General features: G+C 46.4%; 1 protein-coding gene, 1 long non-coding RNA gene and 1 pseudogene across 2 annotated transcripts; all 3 read right to left on the bottom strand.

Annotated features, from left to right (window-relative positions):
• Positions 1 to 2865: 2865 nt before the first annotated feature.
• LOC140003598 (uncharacterized) lies at positions 2866 to 3725 on the bottom strand. The gene is made up of 2 exons (XR_011812516.1): positions 3398 to 3725; positions 2866 to 3186 (listed from the first exon to the last, which is right to left on the bottom strand). It is a non-coding gene; the product is annotated as an uncharacterized lncRNA (long non-coding RNA).
• A 2-nt stretch (positions 3726 to 3727) lies between these two features.
• LOC140003626 (zinc finger CCCH domain-containing protein 11A-like) lies at positions 3728 to 7089 on the bottom strand. Its single transcript, XM_072044493.1, has 6 exons — positions 6953 to 7089; positions 6209 to 6433; positions 5902 to 5978; positions 5018 to 5210; positions 4208 to 4377; positions 3728 to 3793 (listed from the first exon to the last, which is right to left on the bottom strand). Exons 2-6 carry the CDS (start codon positions 6414 to 6416, stop codon positions 3728 to 3730), a joined length of 714 nt encoding a protein of 237 aa, XP_071900594.1. The 5' UTR covers positions 6417 to 6433; positions 6953 to 7089.
• A 61-nt stretch (positions 7090 to 7150) lies between these two features.
• On the bottom strand, positions 7151 to 16112 carry LOC140003625 (zinc finger CCCH domain-containing protein 11A-like; annotated as a pseudogene).
• Positions 16113 to 17544: the final 1432 nt, after the last annotated feature.

Genomic DNA, 17544 nt, shown 5'->3' with positions numbered 1-17544 from the left:
CCCCAGCTCCCCGTCGGCCGGCTGCCGCTGGCCTTGCAGCACCGCCGCTGAGGTGCTGCGGCGCGGCCGCCGGGTGCTGCCCAGCCTCCTCTCTCCGCAGGCGCCTCTCCGCAGCCTCGGAAGCCCGGGCACCGAGACGGGCCCAGCGCCAGCGGCCGCCACCCGGGCCTGGACGAGCGCACCCCAGCCGGCTGCAGCGCGACCGGCCCAGCGCCCTCCAGCCCCCGTGGATACCACCCCCCCGGCCCCCACCACCGTCGCGGCCCTCCTGCCAGGGCTGGGGGCGGCCCCCCCGGCGTGCGGGGCAGCGGGGGGGTGAGGACTGGCAGCCGGCCGGCAGCTTGTCCGAATAAAGCTCTGCACCCGAATCGCCAGTGTCCAGGCTGTGCTTCGCCTCGCGCTAAGTGGCCAGGGGAGGGAGAAGCTACAAGCAACCTGCGGACACCTTTCCCCCCTCTCCAGCCTCTTCTGCCGCTTGTCCCCGCTCTCTTGCCCTGCTCCAGCACGCAGGCCCTCCCATGGCATTGCAGGCCTTCCCAACGGGGTCCTGCATGGGCTTCCCTTTCTCTGCGACACCAGGAAAGGGGAGGCACCGCCATCAACAGGCTGTTCCCAGTGCTGGCAGCCTTGGGGACACCAGAGCATTCCAGACACGAGCTGGGGCTCTCTTCCGAGCAGCTGCGAACGAGGCTGTCCCTTCTCAGATCCGCTTTCCAGCCAGCGGCAGAACAGAGGCAGAACCTCTTCCTCCAGCTTTCCTGCTTCTTTCGCGCTGTTTGCCTGCCTGTTCTTTGTCTCCTTGTCCTGGCCAGCCTGTTGTCCGGCGCCCTGTGGGCTGGACACACAGCTCTCTGTCTCCTCAGGCTTTTCCTTAGAGCATCAACAAGTCCTGAGCCCTGCGGGTTGGATGGCTGAGAGAGGGAGTTAGGGGGATACAAGAAATCGTTAGCCACTAAAAAGGAGGAATTATCCTTTCAAACAAGGCTTTGGAGCCCCAGGAAGAGGCTTTCTGCCCTAATATGTGATGCTGGGGCCAAAAAATGTCAGGGCAGCATGGTGCACACTCCACTCTCTGCTTCCTCAAAATGGATGTTTGGACCCTAAAATTCAGGCCTCGGCTCCTAGCATGAGGATTTGGGGATTTGGAAGCAGGGCTCTTCCTCTCACATACGGCTTTGCCATCTAAGAAGGCCATGGTGCATCTTATATTAAAATTGTGGACCCAAAAAATAGGGAATTGCCCCTTGGAAATGGCAGCCTGCTCTGTAGGATTGACGTGTAAGCAAGAACAATCCTGTCAAAAGGAGGGTTTATCCTTTCAATCAAGGCTTTGGAGCCCAAGGAAGAGGCTTTCTGCCTCAATATGTGTCTCTGGGGCCTAAAAAGAATGCTTTGGGCCCTAAAACTGAGAGCCTGGGTCCAAGAACGGAGGGTGTAGGTGATAAAGGCGGCTTTGGATCCCAACTATAGGCTCTCTTGTCCTGAAAACGTCCTGAAAGCTGGGTGCTTAAGAACAAGGCTGTGGTCTATACAGAGGAGCCTTGGTGCCATGCCTGTATGCTTCTCAGCTGCAAAGAAAGGGTGAGAAAAAGGCTTTGGATCCACAAAAGATGCTCTTAGCCCTGAAGTGAAGGGGTAATAGGGCAGAAGTCCCCGTGAAGTCCTTCGGCACGATGAAGGCCTGCGTGAGCTCCAGCAGCAGTTTCGTCAGTGGAGGTTTTCCCTGGTGGGGCCGGGGTGTCACAGCACACACACACACACACACACACACACACACACACACACAGAGAAGTGTGTTTTTGTCCAAACATTAAGTATTTACAACAAATTCGACAAGCGCTTTTCCTCTACCAGCAGCAAATGCCTGAGGGCCCCCACAGCTTCACAAATCATAGCGGGAAGAGCCTACCGTGCCGCGAAAAGGTCGGAAAATAATTCAAAATTGATCTGCTAGGGGAAAAAAAATGCTGGCTGGTGGCAGGGTACACAATCCACCCGAATCTCAGCTCTGTCCTCCGCAGGGTCAGTGCCCACGCCCAAGCGCGATGCTGATGGCACCCGAACATTTGCTGTAGCAGGCAGCAGAGCCAGCAGCTCAGGGGAGCAATTTTGAAAACCAAGAGGCACTTAACCAACCCTTCATCGACCCCGTGACTGCGGCAGAGTCCCGACTGCTCGCCCCGGAGTCCTCACACCAGCAAAAAGCACCAACCAAAGCCTGGGGGAACTTTGGTACAGCACGAGAGAAGGGAGTGGGGGTAGCGGAGCCGCATGGCAGAGCTGCTGCTTTTCACCATTTGATCATCCCTGAGAATTGAAAGTAAGGCTGGGTGGGCTGACCCCCACCCCCACTCCTGGCAGCAAGTTTGGTCCACAACACACTGGAATAACAATTCTGCTCCCTCCCACCCCTACAGCTTCATCATCTGACAAGGGTACAGTCAAAACAATGGCATACACGAGGAAAAGTCAAGAGTTGACACAGTAACTCCAGGATTTGGCTATCAACTGTCCGAGAAATCAGAACACCGAAGCTTCACAATGTGCCCAACATCGAGTTGTGCCAAGGGGGGAGGAAGGAAGAAGCTTTACGTTTAAGCCTTCAGAGCATCGCTCCACCAGAAGATCGATTTGCAGCCACCATGGCGTGCCAATGGAGATCTTTCTGTGCCAAAAGAAGTGCTTTGTCCTCTCGATAGCGAAGGTAGCCACCTATAGTTACAGAACGGATGCACAAGCCCTTAACTCTGAGCAGCAGGAAAATTTAGGACAACTGAGTGCAGATCCTGCCAATTTCTACCAGTTCAGACTGTGCTTTAAGTCTCATTGCAAAGCGTCAGTTAGAAAAAGGATCACCTCAGGGTATCCAACAAGAAGAACAGTTTTAATCAATTAATTTATTTTTTTAATATACCATAGGACTATGCAGTTCAACTGTCAATCATCTCGGAGAGTTCAAGGAGGAGCTCATCGTCGTCCTTCCCTAGGTCTAAGTCGATTTCGGCTTCCAGTCTGCCTCCTGAGATTTCCCAAAGTAGCTTCTCCAAATCGTCATCCACAGATAAGGGTGCGTTCCCTGTGGAACTCAGTCGGCGTGTCCGTGCCTCTTCTAGCTGGGAAGAAGCTGAGGTCGAGGTCTCCATCTGCTCCTCTAATCTTGCCGGGCTTCCAAGACGCACTTCAGGTCTTGGGAGAGCAAGAAAGAACAATCAGGATATGCCATTTCTTAACGGGCAATCCCTTTTCTGCAAACCGGCTCTTAAAACTGTAGGCAAGCCCTCCTACGCTTCAGTCTTACACAGGGATTGTTATCAATCAACCCAGGGCTACATTTAGAGCCCGATGTGTTACCAGCTACATTTTTCAGTCTGGGGCTTTATCTGTGAAGCCAGGGCACCTGGAGTTGAGGTGGCATTCTTGAGGACCAAAAGGCAGAGGACACTACTCCTCATCTATCACCTCACGAGGAAGTAGAACTTCACCTCCTCCTCGTTCAGGTATTCAGACAACCCAAGAAGTCACTGGAAAGCTGTGCTGACTTGCAGCATTTAAAGAAAGCCTAATTAAGCAATCCTGCTAGCTGCTAGAAAGTGGTTTCAGGTGACTTATTCCTTTGATGGATTTGGGCTTTAATTATCTCAGAACCCTCCTTTTTTCCCCACATGTGACAGAACTTATGTTTCCCTGGGGATATACACTGATTAAGAAAAAGAACAAGTTGGGGTTGTCACCTGTTTTGGGCATTTTCTTCAAGTCTGATGGCTGGGATGTGCTCCGGCACGTCTGAAACACCCTAGAAAGCAGCAAAACAGTATTTATGACACATGGGTAAAAGATTCCTTAATAGCTTTTTCCTCCACACTGCTTCTCCTCTGGCATTGCGGAGCCGTGGCCAAAATACAAAACCAAGGTGCTCCTGAAGAAAGTTCACATTCACCTGGAGGTTACTCATGATCTTGTGTCTTTTAAGAACATGGCATTCATGGACAAAATCCCCCCCACCAGAGAAATCACAGCATCAGAGTACCGGTTAAAGAGTGCCATTCAGCTCATAAATACAGAAGGGTTCTACAAGCATCCTGTAGACAGCTACTGGATTTCAAAGGAAACAGAAGGCCTGCAGAACGTTTGACTTTTCCACCTTTTCTCCTAGAGGAGGGTAGGAATTTAACAAGGGATCCATCTCTGCATTAGCCCCTGGCCTTACCATGGCTGCTTTTTTGGCTGGAGGTCCCATCATGTCAGCATCCAAGGCACTCTGGAGTTCCACAGCTGCTATGGCAGAGGGATAACTCCCAGGTGCCTTACGTTTCAGTGCCTTCTTCTTGGGGAAAGTCACTTTCCCACCCGAAGGCTTCGCAGATGTCATCAAGTTGGCTAGAGTAAAAGGAAGAGAGAACTGATACAGTCTTGCTCTGCCTCAGGAAAAATCCAGGTTCTCTTCATCATTTCCACGGTCCTTCTACACAGTTAAATGCATTTGGCCAGCAGAATTGCACCGCCATTGCCTGGATTCTCAGGAATGTTTTCCACATAGTAAACTCTGTCTACCAACAATCCATACAAAGGAACACAGAAACCGAATAGCTACAGTAAATAAGAATCCAGGACAAGGGAAACCTCAGACACATAGCAATCCTAAGTGCAAGCTAGGTTCACAAATGTAGACAGCTTTTATATTTCAAGTCCTGCTCCCTCTAGGAAAGGAAAAAGCAGCAGTTAGAGTAGGACAAGAGTGTATGCAACTGTTGTACCAGCTGCCTCTCCCTTGCAGTGATGTCCCACAGTTAAGTTGTTCTACAAAGTCCAAATTTGTAGTGTCATTTTCTACTCTCCCGTTCCTTACCTAACATCTGGCTGGCAGGAAAAGAAACAAACTAAGAAAAAGAAAGTACACACTTCGCTTCGTAGCATTGCGTGGCAAAATGCACCCAGCCAGAGTTACAGCATGAGAATTGTCATCTTCTGTCTGTATTTCAGAAGACAACCTAAGGAACTCTTAACCTTCAACACTTACTTTTAGCTTCCCGGCCCTGAAATTGAGCTGCCACTTTCCCTGCTGGTTCGGTATGAAAGAAGCCAGCAGTAGATTTGACAGCAGCTTCCTCCTTCCCAAGCTTCTCTTGTTGGTCTCTCTGTTGCCACTTCTCCCACCGTCTCTCTTCAAAGCTCTTCTCTGGACATTTACGACTTCCACTCTGCTGAGTGGGCTAGAAGGAAAGAAAAGCAGTGCATGAATAGGACAAAAAAAAATATATATCCGTGCGTGGAGATTTCGTTAAGAAAATCTGATCAGCAATCCCTCCAAAATGGTCTTGATGTGGAACAGCATATTAATATCGTTCAGGTTACTGTTGTGTTTTTTTTTTTCCCCTAAAATTCTGCCTGTAACAAGAGCCATGCTTTACTATGGACACAGTCTGACATATCTGCAATATCCACTATGGCAAGCTTCTTTAAACAGCTAGGGTGTTCTGCTGTACATCTATTTATCACATTCTTTTTAAGCAGCAGAAAGTCATACAAGTTCCCCTAGACAGTATCCACTGACAGATTGATTTCCTTGAACACAGAACTCTGGCCTTCTGTATTAAATCCTTCATGTCTGACAGATCAAGTCAGTAAGAACAAAAAGAATTCCCTCCACGTTAACTGTGTAGATTTCAGCTGGTGCTAACAGGGTTTCTTTGTTGCTGTGGTATAAACAGACTGATTCCAAGTTTGAGGAGTACAGAGTTGTCTGGAAATGCTGCTGGCGATAGGCTTTAGACTGCAGTGCAGCTCCTACCACGTGCTGAAGGGTAAGAACACGCTCAAGAGGGTGGCACATGGTGAGTAACCAAACTTGTCAGAATGATCAGAAATTGTACGAATGTATGTGTGTCTTCACAGAGGACTCACCTGTACATCAGGCACAGAGGAAAGTTTAGGAAAAGGCCGGTTCAATTCCACTGCCTTCTTTTCTTTTTTTAAAGCACCTGAAAAAGAAGAGAAAAAAAAGTTTGGTCAACGGCAGAAATAAAGAAAGCTGGGTACTTGTTTCCTTTGTGCATTTATTTCCTTGTGCCCCATGAGAGAGAGAGAGACAGGCTACAATGTGCAATCCATTCAGCAATTATCCATGAAGCAGATCCTGAGCAAACTGAACTTGCTCAAGATGGGAAGCACCTCACTGGGGCAGGCATTAAAGCATCTGTTTATGGAGCACCTGTTAGTTTTGTGCTCCATAAAGATTTCTGCTCTGCTGGGGCAGGTCCGGGTTGTGCTGAGGGAGCTGCACGAGCAGGTCTTGCCCCTGCGCTGGAATCTTCAGTTTTACCATGCCCTTCAGCCTCGCCTTTGGCTTGAGTTTCGCGTCTCTGAAGAGCTTTCTCACGACGGATTTCCTCCAGTGTTTTCACATGGATCTCTCCCATCGGCTTAGCAGCCTTCCCTGTCGTCATCAAGAAATGAGGAGAAGCACCAACATTTAAAGAGAGTCCAGCAATAGTTTCAGTCTCCAACATTTGTCAGAGCACTAAGGAAAACTAATCTTGAGTGTTCCCAATAATGCATCTTAGAACAATATCCTTAGAACGACATTCTCCTCCTCCTCTGAGCCACTTGTATTTTGAAGACCAGCCCTATCCAGAGAGAACTGCTACACAGAAATGCTGCTTTACTTTAGTACTTTTTCAGACTGCATTTCAAATTCCTGCTCCTGGCAGTGGTTCTGTTCTAATTGTACGGAACGGTTCACAGAAGCAGCCAAAAACCTTGACAAGGCACAAGTAGAAAAGAAACACACACCTAGAGCCAGATTTCTGATAGTGGCTGTCAGAAGAGCTTCAGCACTCAAGCAAGAGGCATCAGTTCTTTGTTTTCGTTTCAATTAGTTTTTAGGGATGGATGAAAGCAGTCCAAGTTCATGGAAAGGAAGGAGGAGAAAGCATATTTAATATCTAGCTGTTACCTCTCTCAGTACTGGTCTGCTTAGGAGGTAATCCCAGCCTGTCCTTCAGAGACTTGGCAACTTGAACTGCAAAACAGAAAAAGAACGAATTAGGGAGGCTGCAGAATGTCAACTTCAGGTTCACATTGCAAAACAAGACAGGAAAGGGAACTTTGAACCCCAGTGATTACCACCTCAGCCAACATGCAAAAAGAAACATCACTGGAAAAGGACAAACAGAAAGACTAAATACAAAACCCAGGAATCCAATCCAGATGCCCGGTTAGTACCTGGATCTCTCTTGGGTGCTTTGTCAGCATTTCCCGGAGCCTCTACCTTCCCCAGCCTTTCAGCAAGGCGGCGCTTCACTGGAAGGGTGCTTACATCATCTTCAGAGAAAACAAGGAATATTCTAAGAACTTTTCTTTGCAGGAAGCTTTGAGAACAGTCAACAATAAGCTTCTATTTTTCAAGCATATTTTCATAGAATTGCCTTTCAGCTGATAAATGATTTATTTTTTTTTTTGGCCATTTCTGCAGTCAACACAGATCTCCACTGCAACGTATTTTCCTTTCACACATCAAAAATACTCTTTAATGCAGTCATATATAGAAGGCAGCACCTATGTAACAGCTCATAAAAAGTTCTTACCCGCAGAGGCTTTCCGTTTTCCTTGTCTAGCAGCAAGATCTAGCCGAACCACAGGTTCCTCCCCTAGAACAAAAGGGATTTTCTTTTTCTATTTCACAGAAACCGGTAGCCAACAGAAATATTATCCTGTTAGCCCATCTCCAACATGTCAGACACTGTTTTGACAGCTAAACCACATAAACTCATATTTTAACTATAATTAACATAGAAAAAAAAATATTAATAGTCTCAGTGCTTGCTTCAAATTCCAGCTGAGATAGTAGAGAGTGAATCTGAGTCTGCTTGACAGCTATACTTTGTGCAGAACAAAGCTGCATAAGCAAGCAGAATATTATTAGGTACAAATGCTGACAAATAGTCCTTTCGAAGGTGAATGTCTACGAGTAAAAGTACTTCCACACTTTTTTCCCTTTCAAAGGCATTTGCACAGCTCTAAACAATTTATACACAAACTCCTGTCATACTGTGTCCACACCTGCCACTGGCAGCCTCTTTAATGCTTCAGAAATTGCTTCTTATATAGCACTGTCTTCTACAGCTCTTTCTTCTCCTTACTCTTCTGTTTTTCAGTTACCCCCCTATTTGCATACTGACACTTTTTTTTTCTCCTGCCACTGCACTTAACCTGAGCACCAAATCTTGCCAGTACAACCAGGGACTTGAAGCATAGAAGCACGTTTTGAACAGAAGGCAGCACCAGAAGGCTAACATGGGTGAATTGTTTTAATTATTGCTTAACCCTCCAGTTTAGGAGTAATGAAATCAAAACAAAAGCATTCACTATTACCTTTCTTGGAAGACAGTGTCACAGTTCTCACCACTGTCTGCACGTTTTCCTTTTCTGGAGCAGGAAAAATCATAGAATCAATGGGACGAAGAGAAGATCTTGAAGAACCTTCTGTTCAGAGCAACCAAAACATAAGGAAGTTTACCCGACATAAAAAACTATCACAAAGAACAAAAAACTTTAAATTATTTGTTACTGTCCAAAATACAGCAAGCAGAGCATGTAAATAAGAGAGGTGACCAATTTGCCTCTGGTTGCCCTTTGAACTCCCATTTAGAATACCAGCTGGCTGAGAATCAGGTTGCTTGATGCCCCCAGCTAAAACTGGAAGTCTGTCCCTCAAGCAGCTCCCAGGCACCATCACCTGCCGTGAACAGGATACGAAAGTAGGGAATATTAACTCACCACCGTGTCTCTTATTTTTTTCCTTCATCTTCTGCGATTTGATTTCCTCAAGTGTTTTTATTCCAAAATTCAGATTGCCCTCTGAAAACAGGAAACAGTTCATGAGACAGGCTTAGAGGCACTCACTGAGGACCACAGGTCCTCAGGCTTCTTAGCGCTCAGCAACTTTCTGAAGTATTTAGAATAAAGCCTGTCAACACTCCTCACAAGTGAAAGAGCCAGAGAACCAAGGGCATTTTGCCCCTCCTTTCATCCTTCAGGCTTAAAAATGTAGTTTTAATTTTAATCCATTTACACGATATTAGATCCCTCTGTCGTTAGATATGGCTTATCAACAGTGGTTGCAAAGCTGCACGTGCAGCCATTTCAACTCCACGCTGTGGCCCTCTTTTGTTCTCCAAAAGTAAAGAAAAGGAGTTCACCTTTCTGACCCAATGGGCACATGATGGTATGAATGGCAGAAATGAGATCATGGAAATAACCGAGTCCATTCAGCACCCCTACATTCTGTTGTGTTTTTACACCACACTGCTTTTGAGTTAACTGTCAAGTTCTTCTGATTTATCCTACTAAGGTGCTGGAATACCTTGTTTAGTAGTAGGAGAACTGCCTTTGCGAGTGGAAATCACCCGTAATCCATTTTTGCCTTCCGCAGCTGGTTGCTGGACGGGAGTTTTAGTTTCTTCTCCTTCCTCAGAAAGTTGGTCTGAAGGGGAAAAATCTATTCAGTTATGCATAGACCAGATTGTTCATGATTACGTAGCTCATGCAGTGACACTTCAGCCCATGCTTCATATAAAAAACTTTGTTGCTCTTTTGTTTTGTTTTGTTTTTTAAACAGCTACACTGACCTGATGAACTCCTAAGTAGAATACACTAGGACAAAACATCTAGGACTCTAGATTCTCTCTGCAGCTTTAACTACTACACAACACATTGCTCTTCAGACAGAAAAAAGAAATTTCCTTCCTAGTTTCACATAGAACTTTACACAACAGACCAGCTAAAGCCAGGAGTGGTTCTAAGCTTTCCTCCAACGTTTCAGGTTCTGTCCACTGACTGCCAGACAAAGCCACCAGTGACCTGGCCACACTGCCTGCCCTATCGCTAGCCAGACCTCAGGTCATCTGTGATTTATACATTCATTTACAGCACAGATTCCTTCAAGAACCAAAGATTTACACAACCATTTACAGCACAAATTCCTTCCAAGAACCAAAACATGCTCACCATCATCATCTTCATCATCATCTGCAGCATTGATTACAACTGGAGGGTGTGTAGGGCTTGGGACATTTTCAGAGTTTTCCACTTTCATCACCCCCTTAGCTGTGGAGAGGGATTTGACTGGACAGAAAGTTTCTTTTGCTGCAGTGACATCTGAGCCACTTTCAAAGCATCGTCCGCGGACTCAGGCAGACTTGGCAGTGTAGCTAGAGGAAGAGGAGGATCATCGGTAATATGGCAGTTTAAAACTTAGACCACAATTTGGCAAAGAGATGGTAGGAAAGGCAGATAACCCGCACAGACAATGAATTCAGCATCTCCTTTTGCCCATCCCATCACTGTTTACACCGTCAACAATGACTTCCCTTCGAACAACAACACATCTCCCTGCCACCCAGCAAAAGATGAAACAACAGGAAGCAAACTGCAAGGCAAACATCACACAAAGCCAAGAGAAGCTGAGCACGAAAGCAGAAAACAAACACCAGCAGTACACTCGGTGCAGTACACCTATGACTGCAGACCTTTTCCTGCACTCACAAATGAACAGTTACCTGATGGCCCCTACAGGATTGGCACCCACTAAGTAATACTCCAAATTAAGTCTTCAGCACTTCAAGAAAAAGGACCTAAACTCACTCTTGCTTGGTGGGAAGAATTGTCCATCGATGTCACGTCCCTTTGCATGATGAAAAGCACAGTTGGCTTTCTGACAGCCTCCCGGCTGCTTCTCCCAGTAGCAAGGAATCTCACTGCGCTTTTTCTGAAGACAGAAAGAAAGAAAAGCTCGTGATAACACGCACCTGAGGCTTGCAAAGAGATGCGCAGCTCCAGATCATGACAGCTGTCACAACACAGTGCTGAAACATCATTCCAAAGGTCAGTTTCTCAGTTCAGTGGAGTATTTCTGGGCATATTCACAAAGTTTGCATAAGCTGGAACCACTATGCACATTTAGATTTGTCATCATTCAGTTTGAGAAGACAGGCACTCTCAGACACCAGTTGAGGGTGGCTTAAACTAATACACCTAGGATTATACTAGCATTATTCAGAGGGAAAAAGAACATCTGAAATTGCCTAGGTTAACCCTGTCTAGAACTACTTCTTGGACACTTAGTTCTTCTGCACCTTTAACTTTCCCCACTTCCTACCCCAGGCAGCTAGAGCAGCGTTATCGGAAGGATTTTATTTCCCTCTGCTTCCTCCCACCCCCTCTCTTGGTAACAGAAACCAGTATGGTTTTGAAGCAAACGAATCTATCCTGCAAAAGCACAATCAGTACACCTACAGCACTGAAAAAGGCTTTTGTTGATTGATTTTGAGAACACATCGTTAGGCACTCACGTCAATTTCCATGTGTCTGAATCGGCAGACGTTCCTGAGACAACGACCCTCCTGCCACAGCTTGCAGACCGTCTCATTGCCCAGAGCAGCTTCGCAGTGGCGGTAGGCACATTTGTCTCCCTGGAACCAAAAGGAAACCAACGAGGAAAATAGAGTACAGCCTCAAAAATGGCCATGCTGCTGCCTCAGGTTGCTACAACTGAATTCAGAATCTATCTGGTTCTCAAGTTAACCAAAGACCAGTGTGCTTCCTCCTCCTCATCTACTCCTTCCTGAAAAAAATGGGGAAAAAAAAGCAAAGCAAAGGAAAGCCAGCCATACCTTGGTACAGGTAGAATAGAAATAGAAGTAGCAATCGTCTCCTTGTTTAGACATGCCGACGAGTTCTGCTAACAAGCTCGGCTTCTCTCCACAGGGACTTCCTCTGCTCTTGGAGAGAGCTGTCTTCACCCTTGCTTGGGCTGAAAGTCTTCTACTGGCTTGTGAGCAGGGAAATCTTCTTTTGAAAAGTAACCCTAAAGAAAGTAACAAGTGAAAAATAATGAGGAACCAACGTTTTTCCAGCTTTCTTCAGTTCAGCAAATCAAGTTATCAGTCTCTCAAAGAGAGCAAAGCCTTGAAATCAGCTGTGTTACATGAACTAACTAAATATGAAAGTTCCCTAAAGCTGCCAGGAGCTTTGTCAGCAAGCGTTCTCTTCCACATCCTCAATAAGATGACTTGGAGCACATCTGGAAGCCTGAAAACGGAGTCACTCCTTAAAAAACCACCTGATGATACCTGCAAGTCAATAATCAACTCTGGCTACAAATAACTTCTCTAGAACACAGTTAGGACGCATTAAACAGCACGTTGCAGGCACTGTGGGTCTTCCATTTCACCTACCTGGACAACCTCAGCAAAGTTATCGATCTTCAAAGACTTCCAGTTAACTTCTCCTGGAGGCCGAACCAAGACTGAATCCGTGAATTAATAATAAACGGGTAGGAAGAATTTTCCTCCTCACTTTGCCAAGGGAACCTCTCATCCACAATTCAAACATAGCATGCGCTTTTAAACAGCTTATAACTAATAGAGGAAGCAAGTCCATTTGAATGCTCTCTCAGACTGGAGACAGCCAGGGTTAGTTAGCTCTTCAAAACAATAAAAAACAAAAAACAAAACAAAAACAAAAAACCCAGCGCATTTAGAGATGAACTCAAAGTGGCTGCAAAAATGAGGCTCCATCTTCCACAGCCAGACAATTTAACTTTTTTTTTTTTTTAATTTAAAATTCAGTATGTTCCAATCTCTGGTCTTCAAGATTTCTTCACCTATTAAGAAAACACAAAAACCTTTCCCCGTCTTTATTATCTGTATCTGTACAGCAAAAAACATACCAGTGCATATAAATCCACAGATGTGCATACGCATACACACATCTGTGTTGATACACACACGAGGAGGGAGTGAGAGGAAGTTAGCAAGAGCGACAGTGAAAATCAGAATTTTTGCCTTTTCGACACAGAGAGCACGTAAAAATTCTCTCCTTTTGAGGGAACTAGAAAAAAATGGAGGCTCTACAAAAGATTTTGATGAGTATGCCTTCGAGGCCGATGCTTTGTAACATGAGTGATCTGGGGGCCAGCACACAAATATGCATACGTATGTACATGCATACAGGATAAACAGATCTATACACACAAGCGTGCACAGTGTATGTTGTATGATCTCCATAGCGAGAACAACTCGTAGCCCTGATCAGACACGTAGAGTTGCAATCAATTAAGAGCAGGAAGACAGCAGAGCAAGGGTACAGCAAGCTTTGAGAGGCAGGGGAATGCTCACTTTGCCAGTGGCATGGCTGCATGATACCAAGGATTTTGAATTAGTTGGATTTTTTGGAAGCAATTGGGTTTTTCTTTCTGCGCTGTAGCAAATACCACAGGTTTGCCATCACGTGCTGTTCCCTAATCCATATCTCCATCCTCATCCATTGCTGCAGGATCATGAAAGGTTAGAGAAGACGACTTAGGTCCAATTTAACAGCCAATGATTTTTCGATGAGCAGAGCTGCAACAGATTTTATTTAGCCACAAGCATTTTTTTTTATTTTTTCTGATATGAAGTCAGAAATTTTTATTTATTTTTTTTTTTTAAAGACACTAAATGTCACAAAACCTGCAACCAGACCAGATAAAGTTCAAATTAGAGTGATTCTGAATCCTTTCATTAAAACGCTGCACATTTCTGTGCAAATTATTTCTGACTCTTCTGGACAAAAGTGGATGAAATAGTTCTTACAAATTAATAATCAAAGGTTGGAACCTTTTACTCACACAAACACTAGTGAATTTTCCAGGAAATATTTTTTTGGCAGGGAATTTTCCCAAATCTAAAATAAAGAATGTCCTGACTAAAAGACCTTTTTTTTTCATACAAACAGCGTGCCAGGTACGCTGTAATGCCAATGTGCCAGGTCAATAGAGGATGTCAAACAACAGAGGCGTTTCTCCTAATTTCTGGCATGAAAACGCTTTTAACAGCATTCTTTTCACCAAGAAACCCCTCTCTATCTTCTCCAATGCTCCAGGATCTGCTGCAGCTGCAGCAGCCGCGCTGCTACAACCCACATCTTTGCCAAATCTTTTCAATAATTGTGCTTTACCTCGGCAATGTTGAGGTCACTCCTCTTCCTCCTCCAGCTGAGGAAGCAGCTCGCTGGCTCTGCCACACCGCAGGTGCGCAAGCGAAAGCTGGGAACACAGGAGTCAAACTCTCAGTGCTCACGAAGCCACCAGGGCACAGGGCTGACACAGAGGCACCCCGGATCTGCTCTCCCACCCCGCTGCGAGGCTCACAGCAGCCCCGACCCGAAGCGCACACAATGCTTCGCATGGTGATGTCACCGCTGACTCTGAGTCCCCAGGTGAGGATCTGCCTCACCACTCTCAACGCTGGGGTTGGGTTTTGTTTTTTTTTTTTTTTCTTTTAAACATTCACAGCTTATGGGAAACCATCAGGTAAACCACAGATCGCTAGGGAAGAAGTCCCACACGAGGGAAGCCCGTGCTTTTCTTCCAGGCAGCGGCACGTGCTTTAACACGCTGTGTTCGACAAAGCAGCTCTCCCCGTTTTGCTCAGTGGCAACAGGCACGACTGCAACGCACACAGGTGTAGGCAGCACCTGCAGGTCCCAAACCCTTAACCGGTTTGTAGAGAGCACCAATTTTTGAAGGAGTGGTTCTCCCTTAATCCATGAGCCCTTCTTTCCTTTATTTATAGCGGGTGGCTCTCCTCCATTTTCCTCCTCAGTGTCTGAGCAGACACTGGGAATCGTTTCCGGAGGAAGGGCACTGCTGAAGCTCCTACATCTACTCTCCGAGAAAAGAGAGTATGTCAAAGAATACAGATTTCCTTTCTTTTTCCTTTTTGAAATACAATTTCTGAAATCAACGCTGCCGCCTGGCAGCAAATACCTATGGGACTAAAGAGGATTCCTCATCCTCACTGTAACGTTGTAGTTAACCTCCCAACGAGCCCATCTCCCCAGGAAGCGGCCATTTGAGATGGGAAGGGGCAGAGCAAGAGGAAGCTCTCCTTAGCCTAGCTCTTCCCCCAACACCACCTCGCCACCCAGCACCAAATTCAATTCACTTGCTCCGCCCGATCAGTCGAACGGGCGTCCGACGCTGGCACACGCCACAGCGGTGGTTCTGACGTGGCTTAAATCACCTATCCGCAAAATATCTCGGGTCTGTACGCTCCAATAACGCAGTAGTTGAGAAATAACGCCCAGAGCTCACACTCTGAGTGCAGCCCAACAGCACCGAAGCACCGGGAGGCTAAACATTCCCAACCTGGCAACAAGGCTGACCCAAGCAACAGCACGGAACCCTTCTGCACCTTCAGCGTGGACATCAGCGTAAGGAAACACAGATTTTTTTTTTTCTCCTGGGGCTGCACCGCTCAGGGCCAGCAGAGCAGCGCTTCCCCTTCCCTTCTCTGTCTGTGCCAAGATCGTGCCTCGTCTCTCGAGTCCTGCCCGTGATGGTGCCTGGCCTCAGCCCCTTGAGGCGGCCATTCCTCCACCACCGCAGCTCTCTTGGCAAGCTGCGAGTCATTTTATGTCTTGTCACGGCTTTCCAGAGCCAGGCACACAGGTTCTGGAGAAGGCTGGGGCAGGACAAGCCTGCTTTAAGCCCCAAACCTGCCTCCTTTACTGTCTCCTCTCAGGCCAGGCCTACCCTCCGGGCCCAGCAGCACTCATCCTGCCTGCCCCAGGACCCGCAGGTTGCGCCCTGTGGTAGCAGCAAAGAGCCCCCCAAATGTCTGTCCTGGGGTACACAGGGGTGAGGCAGCCCCGTCACTGCACAGACACCCACGGGACACGTCACCAGAGCCGCTAGCGGCTTGGCAATTAAGGACGTGGGAGAGGAGCCCACGTCACGCAAGCATTCGTGGCTGCCCTGGACAAAGAAAGAAACAGTGGCTGTTTTTCTCCCCATTTAAATAGCTAAAAGCACCGCTAACAGTTTCTTTCTTTGCGTCCAGCTTGTACTACGTTTAAAGAAAGAAGCAGCTTCTGCTGAGGAGGTGGAAGACGCTGTCAGCAGAAACACTGTGCCTAGAATGCGAGCAGGGAAGACAGCGATGCTGCGAAATAAAGCTTTTACAGCCGCTTCAGATCAGTTGGCCCGGGCTCCAAGGGTCAGACACCCAGCAGGGAAGATTGAATTTCCTCCTCGATAGCCTTGCCCAGCTCAATCTTGCCATCCTGACTTGGCTCCAGAGAAAGCCTCTTATTAAAGGCACAGAGAAACAATAGCTTCTCGGCCAAAAACTAGGAGTTCAAGCAATCCAGTGAAAAAACGGTGCTTGGGAACAAGAACGTTTCAGAGGCTAGTTGATTTTAGTTCTCATCGTCACTCGTGTCATGGCAAAGGGCCTCTACAGAGGCAAAAGTGTCTCAGCACTGAGGTAGGACATAGCTCAAACACCAGCCCCAGAAGGTGGAGGTCATAGCCTTGACTCACCCTAAAGGCATCGCAGAAAGGGCACCAGGTAAGAGTACAAGGAGGGTTTTTGCTCTAGGGTTAGTTTGTCACATAGCCCAGGAGCCACTGGCTTTGGCTAGCATTTGACAACTGATTCTGGACCTTGAATGGACGAAGCCATACTCTGCCTCTGAATAACGAGGCTTGCATAGAGAGAAAACCCACACTGCCTATAGGGACTCTGTCATAGCAGTGGGCTTGCTTCTTGATTCCCATCCCTCTTTCCACCCTGCAGGCCCTACTTGCACGCTCTGCCTTGCTCAGATGGGAAGCTCAGCCATTCATCCAGCACCACGAGAAGATGTGGGATTGATTTCACAAGCTGGTGGACACACTGAGGACGTCACAGTTACATGTGGGCACATTTTATTCTCTGGATGCACTCGCGCATTGTTTCTGCTCAACAGCCAAAGCTTTATTGATTCAAAACCATTTCCCTTCTCCCCCACCCCCAGCATGTTTTATTTATTTATTTATTTATTTTAAATTTTGTATATGTATCCCTTTTCCCACCCCTCAACTGCTCGTCCACTTCTGATTTGAGTAATATCTCTGCTTGGAATCTGTTTTCTCAGAAGAAGCTAACTGACAATTCATTCATTTTTTTTTTCTTCCAAGAACCATATAAATTACATGCAAAACATTGTACACAGAGATTAATATCAAAATGGAATACAGATCAGGTACACTTTAAGCTGGACTCAAGGATATGGCAGACACAACAGGGTACATATTGCTTTGAAACCACCATTTTTTTTAATGTCATGCATACCACATAATATTCAGTCTTTGGGTTTGTATTTTTCTGTTTTTATACAAAACTAGCAGTGCTTATTATACTAGTTACTGGATAAGAAAAAAAAAATCAGATCTGTGTGTCTTCTTCAAATCAAAATTTTGTTGTGAGAGGATTGGATAAATATATATACACACACCAACAAGCGTCATAAGCTTTGCCTTTGCTGAAGGAAGATAAATAGTACAAAGAAAATCTGTCTAGTTTGTTTTACAGGCTTGTCTTTCTCAGTATGGAACAAACTGACCTCCCTGGTCTAACTTTGCAGTTGCCTATTCTGCCTTTCTCCTGGAGAGAAGAGCAAGAAAGGAACAAATCCATTTTTGCACTCCAAAAATGCATTAGAGGAGGATTATCACACCCA

The sequence above is a fragment of the Anas platyrhynchos genome, chromosome 13 (genome assembly GCF_047663525.1).
Source record: "Anas platyrhynchos isolate ZD024472 breed Pekin duck chromosome 13, IASCAAS_PekinDuck_T2T, whole genome shotgun sequence".
Taxonomy (NCBI): Eukaryota; Metazoa; Chordata; class Aves; order Anseriformes; family Anatidae; genus Anas; species Anas platyrhynchos.
This window is presented reverse-complemented; position numbering and strand designations above follow the sequence as displayed.

What these genes read in the sequence shown, in the direction of transcription:
- LOC140003626 (XM_072044493.1), bottom strand. Translation starts at nt 6,416, where the DNA reads ATGGGAGAGATCCATGTGAAAACACTGGAGGAAATCCGTCGTGAGAAA. An exon ending in ATGGAGCACAAAACTAACAG is followed by an intron (nt 5,979 to 6,208) that starts GTGCTCCATAAA and finishes CTTCTTTTTCAG; the next exon opens with GTGCTTTAAAAAAAGAAAAG. An exon ending in CCTCTGTGCCTGATGTACAG is followed by an intron (nt 5,211 to 5,901) that starts GTGAGTCCTCTG and finishes CTTTCCTTCTAG; the next exon opens with CCCACTCAGCAGAGTGGAAG.